General features: G+C 42.2%; 1 protein-coding gene across 9 annotated transcripts in view; it reads right to left on the reverse strand.

Annotated features, from left to right (window-relative positions):
* Positions 1-25,152, reverse strand: part of MEGF11 (multiple EGF like domains 11) — a 293,459-nt gene that overhangs the window by 16,921 nt on the left and 251,386 nt on the right. For 5 of the 9 annotated variants that reach the window (XM_075506381.1, XM_075506380.1, XM_075506382.1 and 2 more), the window contains exons 17-21: positions 22,250-22,378; positions 19,798-19,926; positions 18,951-19,079; positions 16,061-16,189; positions 15,683-15,916 (exon numbers count right to left, since the gene is read on the reverse strand). In XM_075506381.1, the coding sequence (XP_075362496.1) occupies positions 15,683-15,916; positions 16,061-16,189; positions 18,951-19,079; positions 19,798-19,926; positions 22,250-22,378 (750 nt within the window). Of the gene's footprint in view, positions 1-259; positions 327-8,757; positions 8,877-15,682; positions 15,917-16,060; positions 16,190-18,713; positions 18,817-18,950; positions 19,080-19,797; positions 19,927-22,249; positions 22,379-25,152 lie in introns of those variants that run through there. The other 4 variants (XR_012776302.1, XR_012776303.1, XM_075506386.1 and 1 more) reach the window with 3 other exon arrangements.

Consider the following 25,152-nt stretch of genomic DNA (forward strand, 5'->3'; position numbering starts at 1 on the left):
TATAGAGTAGATGATAGTGATTCAACCGAGCAACCTAGGAAGGGAGGCTAGAATGAATATTGACTCTGCTTTCCCAGTCCGTGGTTTGTGGTAAAGGAAACAATTTTCAATTCTTGATTCTTCACTACTGGCAATTCTGATGGTGAAATAAAGACGACACTGATATTCATTATTGTTAGGGCCTTTATGAAAGGCTGACTTGGTTTTGGAATTGCTCTAAAGTCTACTAAAATGATTAAATTGTTTAAAAATTACTGACCTAGTTCATTCAGATAGGTGTAGGGTCTCCAGTCTGCAGTTTCTCTGTCAAGGATTTTGTTACTGAGCTGTTCAAAAAGTATGATAATGGGTTAATGCTGAAATAAACAGACAGTTCCCACCCAAGACTTCAGCCCAATGATGTCATGAATAAAAATGGGAGATGACTGTTACCTTGGCCTCACAATTTCAGTTCTTTATCTGTATGAATTTGACAGTTGTTCGCTAGCATTAGGGAAAATCACAAAGGAAAGTCACTTCACCAAGCAGTGAACACAAGCATGCTGGAAATTACAGGATTCCTTCAGTAACCAATAATCACGACTCGAATGCCTGTGCACATGGAGCGACATGCTGGCAGTTTCAAAATAACTAATGAAGATGGATGGATCAAAACCACCTACTTAGGCATGCAGATAGGAGCTGTTTGGAACAAAGGGGATTTGCTAATACACCTGTGTATTCAGTTAAAAGAGATGTAATGGCTACAAGATTTCTCTCAATTCAAGGAAAATAACATTGGCAATAACGAAGCATAAAGCCCCTTGCAGCTCTGCCAGCAAAAGTGGAGCGGAGTCCAGGGCTGCCATCCAGATGCTACTGTTGGAAGAACACCTCTTGCAGCACAGCAGCTGGGACCCTCCGTGTGCCCAGGGCGCAGCCGGCTCCTGTGCCAGCGCGGCTGGCAAGGGACGGAGGGGCACAGCCTGCACCGCCGGGGTGGTACCATCTGGAGAAGGCTGCTATTGTATTAAGCACACGTGTCAATATGCTCTTGATTTTTCTGCCCTTGGTAGAAACCTCACTTGAGCTAGGTAATGCTTAAGCACAACGTCAAGAGGCAAGCACAGCGTCTGCCTGAAGGATGGGGATTTTGGGGACCTGGAGTGAGCTCGCTGGAGCAGCTCTTATGGCAGTCAGCGAAAGGAGAGGGGCTGCCGTTTTGGGGGTGCATGGCTCCACTAGACGGGGCTACGACAGCAAAAGCAGCTCTACAAAATGTACGGTGATCAGGTGAGTCCCAGCAAGGAGGGCCTGTGAATCACTGTAGTTGCTAAAGCTGCTGAGTTTTCCACCTCGACATTTTTCCCTTAAAAGCCACACCTGCTGAAAGTACAGCTGGTCCTGAGGAAGTGCCAGTTCAAGAGCAAATCCCAACCCTGTTTCTGAAAAATTAAAGTTATGAAGTCATCATTGCTCTCTTGTGTCTGCTTCCAAACTGGAAAGCCTCTGTTTCAGATGGTTCAGCTCTGCTATTTTAATGTATTTACAAGAAAATGCTTAACAATAAAGGAAGTTAAAATTGAAACAAAGCATTCAAAATTACCACAACATTTAATTTTTCCTGATCTCTCATTAATTTTTGCTTAGCTTTCATAATGGATTTTAAGACCGGGAACAAAAAAAACCCCCACTGATGTGTTGAAGTCTATTGGGGTATAAAATCCCAGCTGGTACCCAGCAACTACAGGCACACCCCAAAGGTATTTTCACCCACCTCCACAGTCCTATTTAACAGCCCCCAGTGCCACAGCCACCCCACTTCAGGGTGCAGCAGCCCGTGTTGTCCCTGTGTCTGCAGAGCACCCGCTGTCCCCAGACACGGAGGACGGCTTTGCAGGAAGCCCAGAGTCCCCCAGCACTCCTGGAAATACCTGACAGAGCACGTGCCACCTGCGGGAAGGGGTATGTGGCCCTGTGCTCTCAGGACGTGTAGTCCCACGTGTCCCCTGACTGTGTGGTCACAAATACCTTTACGTTGTGCTACCAGCCCAGGAGCCCAGCGAAGGGTGAGGTGCACTGCACAGGGTGCTGTGCAAAGAGACACGATGGCCCAAACCCTATTTTGGAGAGATTTCCGTAAAGGAAATACAGCCAGATGGGGAGGGATGAAAGGGCTGTCCCATGTAGCAGCTGGGGACGCTGCTCTGTGCCATGTAACGTGGACACAATCTCAGGGGCAGGGCAGTCACCAAGCAAAGTGGTTCAGACAGCTGAGTCTGCTGCAAAGAGCGCACCACGACCTGCAAGGAATAACCATGTCATGGGAGGTGGAGAAATACAGCAGGAAGGAGAAATGCTGGACCAAGAGAGGGGAGGAGGGCATGGGGCTGGGCAGCCATGCAGCTCCTCTGCCCCTTGGTTTAGGTAGTGACCACACTGGGGAGGGCTTAGGGTCAGGACATCTCCTCTGGCAAAAGTTCCTCTATAAGTAGGGCAACGGGGACCAGCAGGATCCTCCCAGCCAGCCTGATGTTCTTCTGTGAGCTTCCCCAATGCTGGGTCACTGAGGATAAAGCTGCAGAGCTCTGCAGCCTCTCCCTTATCTCTAGGGAAAGCATCTGCAAATACTCCTCTCTACCAGGAGTACCACATTTAGGACAACTACACTATATATTACAAACTGCACACTGACATTTAGAAGCTTTTATCTGATTGCAGAAACTAGGTTTCATTTGGGTGAAGACCTGTAACAACCAGAGGCAAAACCTTGCTCTCATTGACTGAATCCTGCTGATTGAATTCCATTGATTCAGGATGCAGAAAGTGATCTGATGGGTTTTTACACCAAATGTAATTTGCCCTGGCTTAAACAGACCCAGGAGAAACCACAGTGAGAGCACTGCACAGACAGAAAAGCCTGTGCGCACACACACACACACACGTGTGTGCACACACAAACACAAAACATTGGGTCTCACTATGAGCAACTGCACAATATTTTTAGAGCTATTCAGCTGAAGCTTTTACACAAATAGGTTTCATCATTTGCAAAGCATGTAACTGTGCTCTGAATGGGCTGAACTCCAGCCTGGAAGAAAGATTCAGGACACACAATAGCACAAATACACCGACCACACACACAGATGTGTGTGTGCGTGTGTGTGTATATATATACACACACATATATATATAAAAGAAAAGTATACACAGAGGCACACACAGAGACTAAGATAGATTAATGCCAGCACACTGAAAGGAGCCCGTTTCAAATCCATCTGAAAACCAGGCTCTGGTTGAAAGAGATCCTGCTGCTGAGCCACCAGCACTGACCTTGAAAGAGGCATTAATTCAGGGCGGTTCTGTGCCCTGCGCTGTGCGGGAAGTGAAGCCAGATGATCACAACGGTCCCTTGTGGCCCCACAGTCCATGAATCTCACATTAGACAGCACCAGCAGCACAGTGATAGCTATATCTAGTGCCTCGTCCTGCTCCTTCTCATTTTCTGTCTCTATATATTCCCACTAAGGTAACGTGTGTCATCAGCTCATTAGGCACCTTTGCACCAGCCACTCTCCTCAAGGACGTGCCCAGAGCAGAGAGAAAGTTGATAAAGCTGGTTGCCTGCAATATTTCTAGAGCAATCATTGCCCGAGAGCAGTGGCTGTGAATGCATATCCTTGCTCCTGGCATGGGCTGTGCATCTGGCGTCTCCCAGTTGACAACACAGGAGTCATTTCTTTATCATTCAGCAGCTCTTTGTATTCCCCCAAAACTGGGAACATAAACACTGACAGCAGATACACGCTACGGATGGATGGGGCAGTCAGAGCAAACAAGCAACGGCAAGGTGATGAAAAGCAGATTGGTTTGTAATGTGGGCACAGAGGAAGGAAGCCGATGTTCCTGGCCCTACGCTCGGCCCGTGTAAGTCAGTACAGCCCCACTAACGGCACTGCCAGCTTTCACCAGCGAAGCCCATGGCTTTTTTCTTCATTTCAAAACTTGCAGCAATAACATGAATGCTGATTTTCAATCCAGCTGCACCACTTCGATCACATTTATTAAAGTCTTTGAGTTTCTATTAAAAGCTATGTTTTTGCAGGATTTATAAATCAGCTCACAAACCTAAAATTTGGCATGAAGAGCTATGGGCTAGAATTGATTTTTTTAATGAAATGATTTGGGGACATTTCTAAGTTTTTCAGAATGCAGTAATTACAAAGAAATGTGATTATAGCTGTCTCTTTGTGCTACTATCATTTCTTAACACACTATAATTTGTTAACTTTTTTTTTAAGATAGAAAATACTTCAATTTTTAGTGTGAAGCAAAATTGCTTTTCTGGAGGAAAAAATACTTCATAGTAAATTTATCCACTAAAAATCCTAGCTTGTAATTTTAGCAATTTGGTTAAAACTACCTCCTATCTGGCAACTTTTCCTTTACGATCAGCGAGATACTAGCATGAGTAAAGCAAAGTCATTATCTGCCTGTCTGAAATCACTGGATAGATCACAGGGGCAAGTTGATCACCAACATGCCATTTGTCAATGCTCAGGTTTTCTAAGAAGTCCATGGTGATGAGGCAAATAAGTGCTGGCAGGAACTCCATCATACCTTTATCCTCCAAGATAGCAATTGATAAGAGTTTTGCCATTAACTTCCCTGACTACTGACTTCAGGTTTCCATGGTCCAAGCCTGTGTTTCTCAGTTTTAGATGGCCATCCTGAACACTCTGCAGCGATTCTGTATTTGCATTCTTCCTTTTTCTTGGGCAAGTTTTAGTCAAAACTACTTTAATGATGCGTTCTGTGGTTGAATTCCTCTTTATTAGCTAGGTGACATCCAGTCAGACCATTTCCAGTGACGTCTGTTTTGCAGTTTCTAATTTTATGTGGAGTCTTTGGTAGAATTTAGAACTTCCTTTAATCGATGTGAATCTGCTGGCTTTAAAAATTCAGGACATCTAATAGCAATTGATTTTTATGATGTCTGTAGAAACCAGCAACACCTGGGCTCTAGCTGTGATGCTGTTCTCCTTTGGCAGGGAGTAAGGGTGGAATTAAGAGCTCTGCAAAAGAGCAAGGTGAGAATCCTCCATTTGCTCAAGACATACTGGTGCGGCAGCCTCATGCTTTATACAAGGTATTTTTCACACACTTTTGCAGCCTTCTGTAAAAGGGACATATATTCCTACATCCATGCACAATTCAAAACCTCAAATATACAGCTAGCATTGAAGCACTGAGAGTGGTTCTGTGAATGGTCGCCCAGAATGCCCGCTGAGTGAAGTAGGTCTTCAGTGTTTGAAAATCTGGTCTCTAACTCAAGCAATGAGAGCTCTGATGTGAAGACATGGGTATGGAGGTAAGTCTGTATCTCTATTTATCTACTTCGGAAAATTTCAGTGCAGTAATTCTGCAGCACAATTTCACTGGAGTTCATGTACGGTACTCCTTGGTAACTTGCAGCATCATTATTTATTTGCTGCTGCACATGTCATAAGAATAAAGGCCAAACCTACTTGTAGGAGCTAATAGGCAAAGGTCAAATTTTGGCTTTGCTTAAACTAATAGTAAAATATCTATTGACTTCAACGGGGCCAGCATTTCAGATGAGCTGACTTTGCAAGTTCACTCACATGGGAAGAGCATTTACTTGTAGCAAGGTGCTGGTAGTTAAAAACTTGCACTGAGATGCAGGAGCGTCTGCTTCCTCCTTCAGCCCGGAGATGCAGAGCCATTCTCCTGGACCTTGCACAGAGACATGGCTCAGCCCTACCAACTCCTGCTGGCAGCCAGAGCTGGCTTTAGGGACACTGGACTGGAAGGGCTTTGATCACTGAGTCCCTGAGTCCAGCCGCCTTTTACTGCAAACACCCAGGCACATAATTGCTTAGATAGCTGATCAAGCTCCATTTTAACAGTAATCAGATTTCTTTGTCCCATTAGTCTTACTGGAAAGCTATTCCAAAATCTCACTTGTCTGATGTGAGAAATCTAATTTCCAGCCTCGATGCATTCATGGCCAGTTCATCCTCATTTGTTCTTGTGCCAGCTCTGTCATCTAACTTAAATAGCTCTTCTCCCTCCTAGTGTTTACCCCGTTGTATTTATAGATGGCAATCATACTCCCTCTCAGCATTCATTTTGCTAGATAAAAGAAGCCAAGCCTTTTTTTAGTCTCTTCTCATATGCTCCCCCTTATCTTCCCACTTGCTTTTGCCTGCATGTGTTCCAGTCTGAGCGCTCCACTAGCACAACTAACCAGTCCTGTGTACACTAGGAGGATTTTAATGGCTCTGCTCGTACTTGTCTCTCAGCAACTTCAAAGTTTTTACAAACTTCAGGATGTGCGTAGGGTCCTGAGCAGTGGCCAAATGTCTGTCTGGTAGAGGGGAAATGGGGAGGTGAGATACCTTCCCTCTGGTCCTAGAAGAGATGCGGGAAGGCTTGGCACTGCTCCCTTTCTATGAAGACAGACCTGTCTCACAAACTGCGGTCCTTGATGCAATGCTGGACCTTTTTAGCTTCTGTTATCAGCCATCCCTGCTCGCCTTGCTTCCCTAGTGAAGTTCCCACTGTGCACACTGCTAAGAGCAGCAGGGTGAGTAAATGCAGCCAACAGCGCAGGACAGCTGTGCTCGGCGCCCTGCAGCCAGTCTGACCCTTGCTGAGCTGGTACAGGGCTGGGAGAGGAAAGCAGAGGCAGCAGGAAGGAAAATAGAAATAGTATGTGTATAGTTGGGTGAGGAAAGAGAATAGGAAAATGGATATAAGAAAAAACAGAGTGGAGAGAACACCAAGGGAAGAGGAGGGAAAAGGCAAAATCAGACACAGAAAGAGAGAAGAGGACAAGAGGGACGGGGGAGCACACAAGAGAGAACGCCTTGAACTCAAGCAGGGCTGCATCTCCCTGTTGCCTTCTCTTTGTACCTTTGCCCAAGCTGTCTCTCTGAAAGAAGTGATAGAGGAATGGCTCCAGTCCATTGCCTCAAGGCATGATCTCCTTTGAGCACAGGGAGGATAATACATCCAGGGCTCTGGCTCAGCAGTTCAGAGATTCCTCTGCCATTTTTTTTTCATTTTGCATCTGCGCTGGTTCCTTTGTGACCCCAGCTGGCACTGTAAAGAAATGAATCCTCCAAGTACAACTTGTGCACATTTCCCTGCAGAAAGTGGGAATGGCACCAGACAAACTGATTTGGAAATGAAACTCGTTAAGGCAGCCATTAGGGGCTTTATATGCTCCTTTGTCTTACTTGGCTGGAGAACTGCATAGACAGAAGCAGCATATTTTTGGCCATCCTCAGCTATTCAGTACTGCAAAGCATTCTCATGAATAAGTAAGATGGTGGGAGATCTAAAGGAAAAGTCAGGCCATATATTTTGATAAGTGCCCTAAAAATACCAGATCCGTTGTTTTTTCTTTTTTAAATATCAAGACAACGTGCTGACTGACTACTGATAGCCAGTACTACAGGAAGGCAAGCAGCTTCCAGGCTAGTCCAAATGCATCACTTGGGGTTTAAACCTTTGTGGCAGCTTAATATTTGGAGTAGCTCTGTGACAAGATGGCACTGCGGGCTGGGAAATCGGGATAGGTGCTTGCTTTGACCTTTTCTGAATTCATTTAAATAACTGCAACAGAATTAGTGGTCCAGACCCACACTCATGGTGTTCATCCTAAATTTGACATTATGAGCATTTGCACTTTCAATTTGGGGAGCAAAAATGCATGATGCAAGGGGACCGTCTACATCGGAAAACATATTTACACATCTGTGTAAACTTTTCTCTGAGAAATCTCTGGAGCCAGCCTTTTTATTACATTTTAATGAGATTTTCTTTTAATAACCAAGAAATGACTTACAGGAGCACATGTAGAAATATTTTTGCATACCCTGTCTCGCAGATAGAATAGTGTCTTTTTTGCATTAATCTTGTTCTCATGGCTTTCCAGTTAGCAGAGCTACATTTGGATTAAGGTGACACAGCCTGCAAGTACAGCCTGCAATTTTTAAAGCTGACAACCTTGATGAAATCAATTGCATTTCCTTTTTCCTCTGCTCCCTACCCTTTGCCCCACCTTGGCGTATTAAGGCTCTAAAGGAAGAGCTGTCTTACCATTTATCGTATCTAAATCTATGGCTGAAGTGGTGAATTGAGTAATAACGTAGTCCCTGAATGGTCCTAGGGAATCAATAGCAACATGTGATAAGTAAGGTAATCCTGGATGTTCGAGCAATACAGTCTGAATAGCTCTGCTGGAGAGCCATAAGTAACAGCAGAGCTCTCAGAATGCTGCTGGAGGAGAACAGTGCTCAGAAGCACCCTAGATACCTTCTTGCTTCTATCCGCTTCTGTGTCAGCAGGAAATTTGTGTGTCTACTGATCTGGGAAACAATGATATAGCAAAGTTAGATTACTGACTTAATGCTTCATTGATTTACTTTTGGTATATTAGTGGATAATTACACTTATCTAGTTATTTATCTTTTCTGAGAAGCAAACATACCTTAAGGTTGCTAAGACACCAAGGCTTATTGACCCAGACAGGCATGTGCTGAAACTCCAGTTACCACGCACAGAGATGACGAAGACACACAGAGGGGACAGCAGACCTTTTCGTGTCTGTTAGAGCTACGGTGTCAGGAACTGCTACACTGCATTTTTAAATAATGCTGGCAGACAACAGGATCCAACAGGCATTGCTTTGGTTGATTTCCTTGAACTGATAAGAACATTGCTACAGTGGGGTGGGATCATATCTACCTTACTGGAGCTGTTTCCATCCAGATTACTGGTAAAGAAGCGTGAAGTCACACCACATGAGAGAGTGTGGTAGCTTGGATTGGAAAAACAATGTACACTGCCGCTACCTTGAGATATATCTGGGAAGAAAACAAGTCATCACAAAATACTTTGGAAGCCATAATGATTCTTAAGAAACTGAAAACATGCTAGAGACGATCTAGTTTAGAAAACTTTGTTAGAGTACTGGGTGCTACAAAACATCTCCAGATAAAATCTATCCTGCATTATCACGGCGTGAAGCTCTTGACTATTAGCATTAAGTGTAAGATAAAAAAGCACAATGTTTAGTTAATACAGTGTAATCTTTTTGAAGATCTCAAAAAAGTAATTCCTGACAGTCCAGCTGCTTTGCAGGTAAGGGAAGAAATGCAAAACTCAGGAAATGCATGGTCTGCAATACAGTTTCTTCCTTAGTTTAAGCACATGTAAGAGCTGGTGAGAATAACCCTTGTAGTTAAGAAACATTTAATTTAAACTTTTTTTTTGTTACAAAAAAGGTAGTTAATGTTAGAAATCAAGGTGCTATAACGGTACCGAGGAGTCCAAAACATTTGACATAACTTCTTGTGCAAAGGCTTAGGAAAAAAGAAGGCTGCAGCACTGAAAGACAAACTTGGGCAGTCACATTGTTATGCTTAGAGACATTTTATCTATTTCCTCACTTCAACTTATGAACACATTTACCAAACAAAATAATTTACCAAGAAAGACATCATATTTATACTGGCAGTTCTAATGAAAACATCAATCCCAATCTGGTTCCAGCTTAATAACAAATTGATAAATATTTCCAAGTACCATGAGAAGAAAGGATGAAAAATTTAAACTTAAGCAGTATCATTTAAACGGCCAAGCCCTGTAAGAAGTAAATGAATGGGTTAGTTTTAATAAACCATGGGCTTAAATTGCAGGCAGAAAGGTTAGTTATAGGAAACACCTTCACATGGAAAGAGTAATGAAATGCTGGGGTGGCTGCTTGTCCCCATCACTGGAGATCTTTAATGAAGATCTTTAATTGGCAGCATATGGGTGAGGAAGGACACGGATCTGTCTGGCACTGCCTGCGGGAGGGGGGCACCCAGTCAACATCGGCCGTCTCTCCTTGCCCTCTGCGTTTGCATTCCCGTGAACATGCACTTTGCTTTGCTGACATCTTGTGGAGATCTAGATAGCTTAATTTACTGCAAAATATCCTGTTTCAAATAAGTGGTTTTATCTGCAGGGTGTCTGTTACATAAGCGCTGTGGCACACAGCTGAGAGAGGAAACTGCACACGCACATGCATATCTGACCGAGCATTTATTTTCTGCTGAAACACGCAGAGCAATTTTTGAGGTCAGCTCTATTTTGTAGCAAGTGCAGAGCCTTTTACTTCTACCTATTTTTCGAGGTTTTTGCTAACAAAGTACCTCAGATCAGGATGTGATTCCAGAAGTAAAGTCTTTTCATTTAACTTCTTTCAGCTAGTCACTGCCCAGCAGAGCAGCCAGGCTGCCAGGACTTTGCAATCTCCCCTAACTATAACTCTGTGATATTTGCAATAGAATTAACAAGAAACAGATATCTCTTGGGGTCTGCAAATGAGAACTGTGGCTGGAACCCAAACATTGCGATCTGTGTATGCCCATCACAAACACAGCTGCTCACATATAGCCTTGAACCTGCTAATGAGGGATTGGCGGCTCACCAGGGGAGCAGAGCTCATCCACCCTTCTCACCGCCTGCGGTCCCAGTTAAATATAGACACTTGAATCCATGTCCTTCTGCTCTGTAGGTGAGTGTTGATGGCTGAGTCATACCAGCTCTCAGCTCTGCCTTCCCCCTTCCCTTATCTGTCATGCCCTTGCTCAACTGCGGGCAAGAAGGACCAGCTCAAAGGAAAAGAGGCACGGTCTACTGCCTTTGCTGCAAGATAAGAGGGCACATACCGACGGTTACTGTGAGCCAGCTGACACATTACAAGTTCACACCCAGCTTATCTGGCCGTAGCTTGTTTCATGCACCTGAAATGAGCTGAAGGAAAAGTCTACCAGACTGCCCTACTACTTAGCACAGTGCTGAATTAATGAATCGGAGCTCGCACACAAGTCTGCATCACCAAAAATCTTTTCTTCCTTCATTGCATGCAGCACCATATACTTAGAATTACTCCTTCTACACAGTTCCATTTGGTCGATACTTAAGTACCCACCCAGGCTGATTTACCTTGATAGCACAGTCCATTTTCTACACATTTATTCATGAGGCTCTTATAACTGCTGGCTGGAAATACATCAAATTCAAATCTAATGCTATCCCAGTCAAAAAAACCCAAACGAACACAAAACCTCCTCTCTACCCAAGGATGAGAATTTTATTCTGCTCTGAACAGTAAGCAAAGACTTAAATGACTAAAAAAGAAAGGGAATGATTTAAATTAAAACAAACAAAAAACCCCGCAAAGGTTATGTTGATGTTAACATGGGGAGATCAGTCCTGTGAAAGGATCCATGATGACAGAGTCCTGCCGTGAGCCCCTCAAGCCTGAGGCTGAGCTCCAGTGGAAGACCCATGAGGTCTGGATGAAGGCCAGAACGCTCTGTCACTTGAAAGACCAAGCTTCTGCTCCGAGCCAGGGCTATGAGGTGACACAAAGAGTGTTGGTCCCCGTACTGCAGTGGCAGTAGGACAGTGTAGCGTGGAAACTGGGCACAAGGCCACCCATGAAAAAAGGGAGTAACTAAGCACTCTGCAGTAAATACAAACCCAGATATCTCAAGCTACAAAATTGAACTGTTTTCTTCTTCTTTTTGTGTGGATATTTGCCACCCATACAAAGTGTCAGTGGGGTGGATGAAGACTCCAAGCAGGAGGGGTGGATGCAAACTCCAAGCAGGAGGGTTCACTCTGCCACCTCCTACTACACATCATCTGCAGGACCATTTCTGTAAACGTCTTATCTAGGCTGCAGGATCCATGACGCTCTATTTGTATCGAGCTTTGCTTAGGTTTTGGCTCTCAGCATAGGATTCACCCATATCAGAAAGTTCCTTAAGACCTTGGTAAGACCTCAAGCATCACTTCAGCCCATAACCAAGTCTTTGTGAAAGTCCTGAAAAGAAATCTCTGCTGCTCTCCAGCACTACTGCATAGTTTTCCCTTCTGTCCCCACCTCCTTGAATTAAACAACCTGCACTTCAAAATCCTTTGTTGGATGCAATGTACCGTTCTCATGCTGGGGAGCACCATTTTGATTTCAGACTTATTTGGGAAAGTCTGCTCTCAGATCCATGTGCTGTGGTTAAGCTCTCCCAGCGTGGGTGATTTTCTTTCCCACTGGCTGCTGGGCAGAGTGTGTGTTTTGCTGCCACATCCTTCATCCACAAATGCAAAAAGAGTCTAAGGGCTGCCCAGGGGGTTCCCCTTCCTTATAATCTCTTTCACACAATATGCATGGATTACCAGCATCAGAAGAGCTGAAGATGTAAAGACTAAAAACATCCTCCAGAAATAAATTAATGTGCTGGAAGAAATTACTGCCTCCAGGAGCTAGGGATCTGCATATGTGACTCTATTCAGAAACAACAAGAAGAACACTACCCTAACAAGAGTAAACAAGCAAAATAACAACAGTGGTGATTCAGGTTAGCCATAATGTTACGACCCATATAGGGCTGGATACTGCAGTCATTGTTCAGGCGGAATTCCTGCTGAAGTCCATGAGTTTATGTGGGATTGTATTAATTGCACAAGTACATCTGCATAGTATTCTGCCCTTAATCCACATACAAAATTCCAGGCGAAGGTTGCAATCCCCGTTACCTCTATGTAATACTGCTACTGTCCTTCAGCGACCTCTGCAATGCACAAATGCACACATGCACTCATATACACACGTGTTGTTCTTGCCATCTAGCCATGCTATGAGCCTCTATTTCTTATCTGTGATCTTGTCTCAGTATCCATCTCCCCATTTTCTGCTGGGGAAGATGCACGTCAGCACCTTTTGCTGTCTTTCTGCTCTATGGAAGTGAAAGGCTGAAAACAGCATTGGTAAGGCCAAAGCTGGGAAGGTTACTGAGGGATAGAAAGTTTCAGTAGGAGAATGTAGTGGAGGACAGTCAGAATTTGGCAGGGATCTTTCAGAAGCCCTTGTCTAGGATTTGTAAATGCCCTTCTAAAACCTTCTAAAAGACCAAAACTTGAAACAATGCTGATACCTGCAGACAATTTATAATGAGCTGAAGATGGAGCAGCGTGATTTCTAACTTCTCAGTCTTCCTCTGCAAGCTCAGATAGCAGAGTTTTTCAAGGGGAGGCAGGAAGAAAACTGTTCTGGTGACTGCCAGAAAGAGATGGCTGACCCCACTCAGCTGCAGCTTCCTCAGTGATAAAATTTATATTGCTACAAGGACTGCACAAAGAAAGAAAGAAGCAAGAAGAAAGAAAAGGCCCAGTCTCTGCATCCCCATCACTGACTGAGATGAACAGGAAGGAAACATTATCCAATTTCTTTCTAGAGAAGCCCATACAACAGCACTGACCTGGTGTTGTACTTCAGGTCACTTCAAGGTACTTCAGGTTTTTTACAAACTCAGCTGACACAGAGCAGCAATGCCACAAGGGCAAGAATTAAATTCACTGTCATTGCCCAAGGACCAGAAGAGATCCCAAGTTCAATGCAGCTGAAGGATGTGATCCCTCAGATGTTTATGATGTATCCAGGAATTCAGCCATCCCCAAAATATTATTTTTCCTCAAGTACTTAAGTATCATGTGGCATCAGGAGTTCTGGGATAGGTGGCTGCACCTGAATGGAATGTGAAGAACATTGTATAGGGAGATGCAATGCCCACAAAGAACCTGCAAGGACAGTCCTGGGCTACCAATGTCTTCAAATGTAATGGCTTTCTCGCTGTGGCTGAGGAGGAAAGTCATGTGTCTATGTTAACTTCGAAGGATGAGAGTATCCTTTCTCAGCATTAGCCTTTTTTTGGACTTCTTGCAGAGTGTCAGACTGCAATACCATCAGGTCGATTGGGAAGTCTCCATTCATGGTAAAATATGGAGAAAAAACAACTGAGGGATTTTTGTTCCCTTGTCTGAAAGGAGAAGCTCAATTGCTCCAGTCAGGAACTCCCAACCTCAGCAATATTTCTCTCCTTATTTTGAAATTTGTAAGTTGTGCCTCTTAAGCATGCTAGGTTACACATACATTAACTAGAAAAGGACAGAAATAAATGAGGTGTAGCAGGCTTTGTAAATCAATGGATAAAGTGCCAATATGAAAGAAATGGATCGCTGAAAAGTTCAGAACATTTTTCCATGCCAGCGGCTGTGATTTGCTCTCTCAGAACTCAGAGCCTCGCTGCTGCTGAGATGTGTCACAGTTGTCTTTTGCATGTTCATGGTCTGGCTCTTCCAATGATGTTGAAATGACAAATTTCAGGCCAAATTGTGCTGGCAACTAGCCAAGGATCAGACAAGCCCTCTCTGGCAACACTTTCATACATTTCTTACCCAAATGGGCAGCTTAACTAAGAGCCTGCAAAGCTAAAATTCAAAAATAGGCAATGGGAGGAAGTCCAACGCTGATTTTTTTTCTCCATCTTGTAGCTATCAGAAGAAGGAATGCTCTAGTATAGGCCTGAATGGTCTAAACATGAGTTTAGGCAATGGTGCTCAGCAGACAGCCCCTGATGTGTGATATGCCATTGCAGGAAACTCTGATATGAGGAACATTGCATTCATGATATGAGGGCTGAAGTGATGGTGCCATGCCAGAAGCTCCTTGATGAAGGCCCAGCTGTAGCCAGGCACTAATATCGTTGGCTCGGTGGGAGAGGCTCCTTCCAGGTGCATCCTGGAGAGGGAAGTCCAGAACGAAGCTTCCAATCATGCCACCCCGAGACAGCACAGAAGCCAAATCAGAGCCAGCAACAAGAGGCTGGGCCTCGTGCATTTAGACTGGAAAGCAGAAAGAAAAAGGCAATGCAGGACTGGGAAAGCAGAGCTGCTAGGCCAATGTCTGCCTGCTTCAGGAGCTTGTATTCACTTGGACTTGCAGTTTCAGCCATTTAAAGGGAAGTGAAGAAGCGAAGTGCGGTCAGAGGGCAGCAAACCCCAAGGAGATCCCCACTAGAGACAGGTCGAAGGAAACAAGAAGGAAGTAAAGCCATCTCCTGTCTGGCATCCTATCTGATATTGGCCATAGAGGAATGAAGAAGAATGACAGCATTAAAAAGGAGATCACATCCTCCAAAGCTTAGCCAATCTGTCAAGAAAAGCTGTCCTCCGTAGCAGTAGCAGAAGATAGAAAGAAGCAAGAAATGCAATCTCAGTATGACTTTTTTTTGATCTTAAAGAGCCTTCCTCTTCCTCTCTCCTGCTTTCATCAGCTCCTGTGAAGAAAATTCACACCAGCTGTCTAGACGATGGGGATTGGTCCTCACACAGAAGAAAGTGACAACAAATAGGCTGCCTCAAATCACAAACTGCAACATAGACAAAAATAAAACCTTATGATTGACCCAGTCAATCCCATTTCTCAAGCAAAAAAAGTCTTCTTCTGAAGGTTTCACAAAGGGAAAACTCTGCACTGCAATAGGAATGCAGCCAATTTTAAAAAATGGAGTTGATATAGTCCATGCAGCATATTTCTTGCCTAGTTATATCCTGTATCATGTTAAGTAAACTTTCATATATAAAGCAGCTTAAATCAGTTTTAAGTTATATTTGCTTTCCTGTCCCCGTTAAGTGTTAAAAGATCATGGTATTCAGGGGAAGAACAGAAGTGTCATTATTTTTGAGGCTCAATAACTCATGTTATACATCACAGAAGCTTATATTTCCCCAACATACAGGAATACAAGTCTATATTTGATTAACATAAAAAGACCCTTACCAGAAAGTGAGTAATCTGTATTAGTCATCCTCATGGCTGGAGTATAAGATACACTTGGCATGTCATGGCCCTTCTCCTTCTGTTTCCGTCGATACCACACAAACAGTGCCAGCAAGACCATAATAATTAGAAGGAGAATAATAATTCCAATGATTGCTCCCACTGAGTGCCTCTCTGATCCAAGAGCAGGGCTAATTTTAGTATAGGGGTTTAATTCTTCCATCATAAGAGCCGCTGTTAAAAGTAATTCATAACACACTGTAAATTGAATCATGCATTTCATTTTTGAAATACTGTTTTTTTAAAGCATGTACATCGTTGAAGGGGGAGAGAGAGAAAGAGAGAGAGAGAGATTTTACAGACAGAATTTCACTGTACCTTGATCGCATCGGATTCCTTTGAAGCCTGGACTGCAGTAGCAAGTACCTGTGACATGGTCACATGTCGCATTATTCATGCATTCACATAGTTGTTTGCAACCGTAACCAAATGTTCCTGGTGAGCACTCTGGGAAGCCAAAGAAAAAGATTGGAAAGAATTCTACTTTTTTCAGGAATGGGTGAAACGCTTGCCATGGAAAATTCAGTCGAAAAGTCTGCCTGGTTTCAGTGTCTCTAGGATAACATCCTGGTGTTACATTATTATTATTTTAAAGCAGGAGATAAATGTACTTCATGTACAATTTGGGGTATTACTTATTAAGCTGTAACTTTGTGGAAAAGTCATACAAGGCTTCACAAGGACAAAACCAGTAATAGGTACAGAGACTTTAAAAGGCTTGATAAATATTACAAGTGTACAGAATTTATCAGGGCATGAGCTCAGAAGCTGTAGACATCTTGAAAGAGCACAGCATTCTCCAGCAACTCTGCATATTTTTTTTCATGGGGATAGTTGCAAAGAAAAGTTTTAATGTACCCATATATGAACACAAAAGACTTTTACCAAACAAATCCTGCATGCTTTCATACTTATCCCTACTAGTGCTAGAAGATGAATATAACATTGTAGGTGAAATTACAGAATTGAGCATCTGAGTGGCTTGATTTGCTCTGCTTCTGTATTAGGATTCCTAATACAGAAGGAATTTTTATCCTGTCTGTGTATTTCTATCAAAGACAAAATGATTGAATGTCCAGCTGAGAAATTTATTCATACAATTACCCTGATGGGCTATTACAATAAATCTGTAGGCAGCTTACTGTACTTCTTGAGGCACTACTCGATAATAAATTGAAAGAAACAACTTCTGTCACATCCTACTTATTTCTATGGAGAAGATGCATTATTGAATGCATGCACACTTGCTATGATTCTTTAGAACATATATTGTTTGTTTTAAGATATGACTTCTTGTGTGTCCCTGCAAATGTTTTGCATAGCATGACGATACCTTCCCAATCTCAGTCTCTTAGTAACTTCTAGTAGTCAAGATTTAATATTAAGTAACGAACATTAGCCAGTATCTATATAATGATTTGCCGGTATTAAAGTTGTATGGCCTCAAGTTGCGCCAGGGGAGGTTTAGACTGGATATTAGGAAATTTTTCTTCACCGAGAGGGTTATCAAGCATTGGAACAGACTGCCCAGGGAAGTGGTTGAGTCGCCATCCCTGGAGGTATTTAAAGGACGTTTGGATGAGGTACTTAGAGACATGGTGTAGTGATGGTTTTTGGCAGTGTTAGGTTTATGGTTGGACTCGATGATCTTAAAGGTCTTTTCCAACCTATATGATTCTGTGATTCTGTGATTCTGTATCTCTTTCTTTCATCTGCAGGTCCCCAAACAAGGAAAAATAAAATTATTACAATTAATGCTCATTCTGATATTAACCTGTAGCCTACTTAAAATGAATAAGGCCTAAATTTTTGGACTGCACCACAGAAACGATGTCTGCGTTTAGGCATTTTATCTGCCTGCGATGTGACTGCCCATTCAGCAGGATTTTGAGAAGGAAGGAGTCTTAATGAAGAGATACTTTTAGATTAAATAGTGGAAAAACAAATAAATAAATACATTTGTAGTTTGGATAGAAAAGAAAGCCTCAGGCTTTGTACAGAGGTCAAATTATAAATGTAGGTTCTTGTATAAATCTGCTACGATGCAGTTCTACTATGGAACTTTTTAGTTTCCTATTTTATTTATGGTTGCAGTAAGGGTGTACACAAATTCACAGGAAGTTGGCCACCTACAGAGTTACAGTGGTGCCATATGTAATCCCCACATGAGCATGCAAATTTGGTCCTGAGATACATGCTTTGCTGAATGCAAGTATGTGCAAAAAGAAAAGATGTTCATGAATTTAGTTATATGTACAAATACTTTCCATAAAGATCCATGTAGCAAGCTATAGCTAAGAAGCTTTGACTTGCAAATCTAGCAGGAATGTTACTGTATTACCTTACTGCCAAAAAAGGAACGAAACCCTGTGGAATTAATGCCTTGGTAAGGTGAGACGGGTTTCACCCTGCATTTAGATCCAAGTAAATATGTGAGAATTTTCTTTTGATTTACTATACTGGACAAACAAGTAATTATTCAACTACAGCACATACAGTTTCCACTACCCTAATTCTTTGTTCTTAAAAGAAGCCATTTGGCACGGCGTGCTAAATATGCCAGCAAGACATTGACAACAATTACAGTAAGATATGCCAGTACCCTTGCAAGGCAATTGAAGTTCATTGTTAAACACTTGCTCGCTACTCAAGTTAAACACAGATCCTTCCAAAAATGGCAAGCAACATTTTTCCCCTTGATCTGTTTTAATTGTAAAGATGAATCATTATCTGGTCCACATTTATAGCATAACAACCTATGTAAGAAAGCCTCAATATTCCTTGAAAGGTAGAGAGCAGAAAGGACTTCTTTCTTTTAACCCTTCTGTCTTCCTTCGTGCCTAGGGAAACCTGATGCTGCTGCTCTCACCAACATTAGCAAGGCATGATGCAGCTTGTGTTTTTCTATTAATTAGGTACAAGTTGTTTGGGAAGGCTACATCCAGTCGGCACCGAGTTGCTTTTATCTCACCTAACTTTAGGCTGGGAATGGGAAGGCCTCATTTGCAGAGAATTCACTATATTTCTTTATGCTTAAACAGACTGTCCAGCTTTCCAGAGATGCCTTCTTCTCCCTATGGGGTATATAAAGTGCCTGGGGTTACTGTCTTGCTGACGTCAACCCCTCATTTAAGAGCCTGTTTCTGCAAAGAATTCTGAAATACGCCCGCCCCGAGAAACAGAGAAATGAAATCTTGTTGCTACTTACTTTGCTCACATTGTTTGCCTGTAAATCCAGTCCTGCACGTGCACTGGCCAGTGATGTGGTCACAGTCTGCTCCGTTCTGACACTGGCAAACATTGGCACAGTTTTTTCCATAAAAAGCAGCTGGGCAACCTTTCAGGAATCAGAATAAGGAAAAAAACTAAGAAATAAGCTGAAACACCAACTCAGATGCCTTATCAGCACAAAATATATAGGCCTATAAATCCATGGATTTTAGGCCTCTGTATATTTAATAGCATTTATTTGATCATCTAAATGCAGAGATACTATGACAGCCAATTTTCTTGAAGTAGTGTTTCTCATATCTTACAGAATTGCCTCTTAAGTGTTTCAGAAGAATGAAAACTTGACCCATCTATACAAACTACGTTTTCAAGAAGTGAAAGAAGATGGCTAAACAGAAACCCTCTAAAAGGCCGGAGATAAATCAATTACTTGCAAGTGGAAGAGCCTCCTTAAAAGGCTCACCAGAATTTTGATCTCCTCTTTCGTACAGCGCTGATAATTTGGCACTAGTAGGATGAGAAATCTCAAACATTTTCCTAAATCAGACCACATATACTGGGGCTTTAACAAGCAGGGACATAGACTGTGCAAATTCTGACAATGAATCAATAATCTAAATGATCGGTCCCTCCTTTATCGAGTGCCAAAGGCATAAAAAAACCTTGAAAAGCTTCAAGACTATTTCCTTCAGGGTGATGTGAAGTTACCACAAGCAGGAAGCAGGTGGTTTAACAGGGAAGAGTGCAATACTTGGAAGAGACACGAGGTAGCAGCACATACTTTGACAGATTCCCTGGCACAACAGTGTCTCTGAAAGGCTTACGCTGAGTGCAGTAGAGCCCCGTCCAACCATGAGTACATCTACATTCTCCATCGTAAGGGCTGCACATTGCTCCGTTGTGGCAGTTGCATGAATGAAAGCAATCAGGGCCCCAAAAACCAGTGGGACAAGCTATGAAAATAAAAAAGATTTGTCAGCTGACAAAAAAAGCAATGAGACTGCGTTAGTGCTGCAGAGGAACGACAATAAAGGGAGAACCTGGGAGACACCAGCAAAGGCAGAACTTCGCATTGCAGAGCTTGGCATCGCTGCAGCGACTCCCTGACAAGGACCGGTTCTTCCAAGCCAACGATTGCTTTGCAAACCCAGGTGCCAGCCTGCAACCTCACCCACGCTGTCAAGCCCCGGCACAGGGGATTTCTTCCCCGTCTAGGTCAGGTGGCAGGATTGGGTCTTTGCTGCGTACGTGCACTGAGAACCACTGAAACAGTGACCCTCTACATGACTCTAAGTGCTCTAGCCACTCTCCCTGCCTTACTGGCATTATCTGTGAAGACAATTTAGACAGGGTTTTAAAATATGGAGGTAATTTAATTTTCTTTTTGATATTCTGGAATTCTTGCATAATAAAGCACAGCTATTCATGGTTTACTTTTGCTATGCAATCAACTACTAAAATTACCACATTCATTTGAAGCGTAGAGTGCTACTCAAATTATGTAAAAATGTAAAGAAAACTTCTTACAGTATGAATTCCCATCCACAAAATCAGATTGCTTTTGTTGATGGGGCTAATATTAAATTAAAATCTCCAGGTCTATTATATATTTCAACAAGTACAATATTAATACATTTTCAAAAGTTATTTTAAGCCTCCCTCCAAAAATGAATGCAGTAAGTTACAGTTATTAGTGCCAGACTAAAAGATCCAAAATGATGATAACCCTTCAATATAACAACTATATTTTTGCTTTAAAAAGCACTTTCCATTGCTTCCTATTAAAGACATGAATTAATAAGGCATGGTTCCCAGGAAACCTGAAAGTACGGAAACTGTGCCTATTTCCATGTATGCCATTGGCTCAAGTTCTGACGATAAATGCAAGTTTCTGGCATATGACAGACATCTCTAAAGCCAGAATGAATAGCAAAAAAACCCTGCCATGACGTAAATCAAACAAAAGGTCACTGAACTCACACAATGTAAAGCTGAACAGGATTTGGCCTAAAGTATTCATGCTATAAGCAACCAGAAATACTTTTACAATGCCTTTGTAAGCCAGAGCTGCAGGGTCTGTTAGTGTCTCTAGAACTGGCTCTGGAGTTGGAGCTAAATTTATCTCCTTTGTAGCTCCGTCTCTCGGTCATTCCAGGTTAACTGGTGCGGAGGGAGGTCTGACCGAAATAGCTCGGTACCAGACTCGGGTATGTGAGGCCAGGTTCTGACAGGAGCCTAGCGTGAGGCCAGGTTCACGTTGGGAGATTTACACCTTCTTTACAAGAAGGTAACTGAGGAAACAGTCAGGTTCCCGCTTTGTTCATCCAAAATACAAAGCAGCTATCGCTAGGTCCTTCTGCCTGCTAAACGGGAAATTGTTGCTGCCGAGCTGGCCTGCCTCACTCTGTAAGAAAAAACATCTTTTTTCAAGGTTAACAGAAACTAACAGTCATTTCCCAATTACACGGCTAAATATAATGAGGAATCTGTGGAGCTTTCTGTCTTTTTTTCATTTTTTTTTCTATTTTTGAGTGACAGCAATATTCTGCCTGTGGAATACACACAATAAAAGCAAAATTACAGCCGTCTGTTTTTATCCGAGTCCTACTTTATCACTTGAAGTTTAATATATTTTACTCTGGAATGCTGTCTAATATGCTAGTTGTATCCTGAATATGAAGTAACATTTCTGAATGATAGGATATTGGTTCCCTCTGTGATCTATCTTCAATTAAGGGATGCTCTCAGGAAATGACACTTTGGGATCAGCAAATGCCAATCTTCTACCTGGGCAATTTTCAAGAAGAAATCCTCCATCCCTCCAAGCCCACATTGACTTTTACAATTAAATTACATTTAATAGAAATATTTCAGCTGCCTAATTTCTCAATTCTGGGGGCTTGGTACATGAAAACATTTACTGGTTAATAATTTCTAATGTAATAGCTGAAAGAAAATGATTTCAAAAAATAAATAAAAGGGAATCCAGCTAGAAATTAAAAGGGAGCATGGAGCTTTCTTTTCTGATAAGAGCTTGTGACCTCCCTTTCCTGTAATAGAAGCTAGTAACAGCTTCTGCAAATTCCAAATGTAGAAACTAATTCAAGCCAAAGCTAACTTAGATTAATTAAAAGAAATAAGCTATAAAGAGAGTAAGGCACTGGCTGCTGTAATACTTCAGGGATTTCCCCAGAATCTGTCTTTAACTTTCAGAAAACACTAAACAGGAAAATAAGTTATTTGAAAGTGGAGCTGGAAAAATAACACTTTGCTTACTCTGAGAGCAGTCCATCCCTATCCAGCCTGGAAAACACTGGCAGGATCCATCAGTAGGATTGCATGTCCCGTTCTCGGTGCACTGACAGACCTCGGCACAGTTCTTCCCGTATTTTCCACTAGGACAGACTGTGAAAATATAAGGCAGTTTACTGAAGACTCTTCACGATGAATATGAGGAAGTCATAGGACTTAACATTTAGCAATTAGAGATAAAAGTAATTACGACATTTTTCTTTGCTGAAGCCAAATGGGCAAAATTCTTCTGGAAAGAAGGAAAAGGCAGAAAGTATTCAAGTCCATTTTGTTTGCTTACATCCCAGGCATAAAAACAACAGGAAAAAGTAATCTCGAAATCCATTTTTCTGCTGGAAAATGAATCTAGTATAGTTAGAAGATTACAATTATTGAAGGGCATTATGGAAGGATGAAAAGAGGAGAGACAAAACAAGGAATAGGGGTTATTGGGAGAGGACGAGAACAATCAAGTTGAGAAGAATTCAAAGAGTAGTAGCAAACACAAGTAAGTGCCTCGAACGGATTGACCTGGGGACATGGCCAAGGGCGTGCCTTGGTGCAAACCCTGAAATAGGGATCTGTGCTGGCTCAGGGGATTCACAATGAGAACAAGAAAAATAGGAAAGGAACATTTTAGGCTAAATATCAGCCTAGCGAAGAAATCTCAAGAAGATGAAGAGCAGCGGGGACTCTTACTTTCAGGTCTGTCACTAGAACCTAACTCCCTTGTATTGTACAACTGATAATGACAGTAATAATGGGCCAAAAGCTGCAAACCTTACCACCTGGTATGATGGCCTGACATACTAGCCATGGGTATTGTACTAGGAGGCCAGTGCCCATGAAATGGCTGGTGGCAGATAAGCTTTCAAGGAGAGACTGAAAGAGCTGTAGTCCTTTCCCCTGCTATCCCACTGGCACCACAAAATGCATCATGCATCATGCGGCACTGCAATATGGGGTATGCTAGATTACCTACCTCAGCACTGTCCTGATTCCTTCTGGATCAAATGGTGGGGAGAGAAGAAGGTGCCTTTTGCTACTAAATACACTAGGCTTTGCTGAAGATCAACTTTCAGCAATGCTGGTGGGAGGCAGGCTCCCAGCATCAAATCATGCAAGTGGAGAGTAAACCAGGAGCAAGACTGCCACTTCTGTAGGTATTTTTACCATATAAGTCTGGAGGAAGACTACTCCCACAAATAAAGCACATATCTAATTGCTGAAATGCCATGCTTGTCTTTTGGCATCTGTCCACCTGTTCATCTCCAGTACCCCTTGCTGTAGTAAGTGTTCAATTAGGTTGCAAATGGTTGTTTCCATGCATTATATATATGTTTGACTGAGAGTTGTTAAACAGACATGCTGCATCCTAACAAAATCAGGGTCTATTCCTGTTGGTCCACCTAGCTTACTCCTGAAGTTGGAAGAAAAGAAACTCTATAATTATTTTTCAGAGTCATCTTATTACAGCCTAAGCACAGTGACATAAAACTAACAGACACGTAGATCTTCAACCTCCCACCAAATTATTGGATATCTTTAACGTTAAAGTTGATGGAAAGCTCTGCTCGGTAATGAATGAAATGTTTAATTTCTGTGCTCTTATTGGCTGTGTTCCCTGACAAAAACAGATGTATTTTCAAAACAAGATAAAACATACAGTCCATCTTTGCAAAGAATGTAACAAATGGAACTGGACTTGTATCCTGGTAAATAATAGTGATGTCAAAAAAGTGATTAAGGCACTTCCCTGAATTATGCAACTGTTTTACCACTTCAGCCATTCTCACTTTCTCATATGTAGTCTCTGCAGGTGACCTCAATCTATCCTGACTGTGAATCAGCCACAGATTGAAATCCTCAGCTGTGATTCATTTCCTTTCATACAATATGCCATCTTCTACTCTTACTATGGCAGAAACCTATGGCATACTATTGTTTTCTACATGCATTTCTATATACTATGGACTTATCTGTAGGATTGGATAAAGTTGGTTTTGGCTTTCAAATTATGTGCTAAACAGAATAGTTCCCTAACTGAAAAGAGATAAAACTAAACATAAGATACAGACACAATGAAAAGAACAATACACAGACACAAAGAGAAAGAGAGAGAAGGAAAGAAAAGCCCTCATATCACAGAAAAAGCAAAAGCTAAAATGATCTGTCAGCCTAGGTTCTCATACATGCTACACCATTATTCAGTTCCAATGCTCTATATAGAGCAGTTCAATGCAATATTTTTATTGCATCTTTAAGATGGAGATAGATCACATCACTTAAATGAAGGCTGGATTTTTTATACATACAAGAAATAGTTCTCAAAAGACTTACTTAAAATAGGAGCTGATTTGCACTGCAACATGGAATACTAAGGAATCAGGAAAAGATTTGTGATCCAAACACCAATGCTGACAAAGGCAACAGGTCATACGTTATAAAAGAAATGCTTCAGTTCCACACAGTGAGAGCTAGCGGAGGGGTTCCTACTGTGTGAGCACCTCTTGTCGCAGTGAAATAGTATGATGCCCTCCAGAATGTCAACGCAGAAGGATTACAAAACCGATCCTGCCAAAAAGGTTGTTCTCATTAATTTAAGTAACCTAGTTGTGGGTTGACACAGTGACTCTCTTGTAAAGATGTGAGATCCAAATAAAAGCACCTTTTCAAATGTCTCAAACGTTTTTAAACAAAGCTGTAAAGCAAGGACTAATACCGCTTTCTTCAGGAGCAATCTGATTGCACAATGCAGATAGTGATGTTAATTAGCTATAAAAGCTCTGAAGTGGGACTCCAAAAGTCCCTGTGGGATGTCAGGTGTGTTCTAGCAGCGATAACAAGTTATTATCAATCTGTCTTGCTACATGATTGTGAAAGATATT

This window comes from Mycteria americana, chromosome 6, assembly GCF_035582795.1.
Source record: "Mycteria americana isolate JAX WOST 10 ecotype Jacksonville Zoo and Gardens chromosome 6, USCA_MyAme_1.0, whole genome shotgun sequence".
In the NCBI taxonomy this organism is placed as follows: Eukaryota; Metazoa; Chordata; class Aves; order Ciconiiformes; family Ciconiidae; genus Mycteria; species Mycteria americana.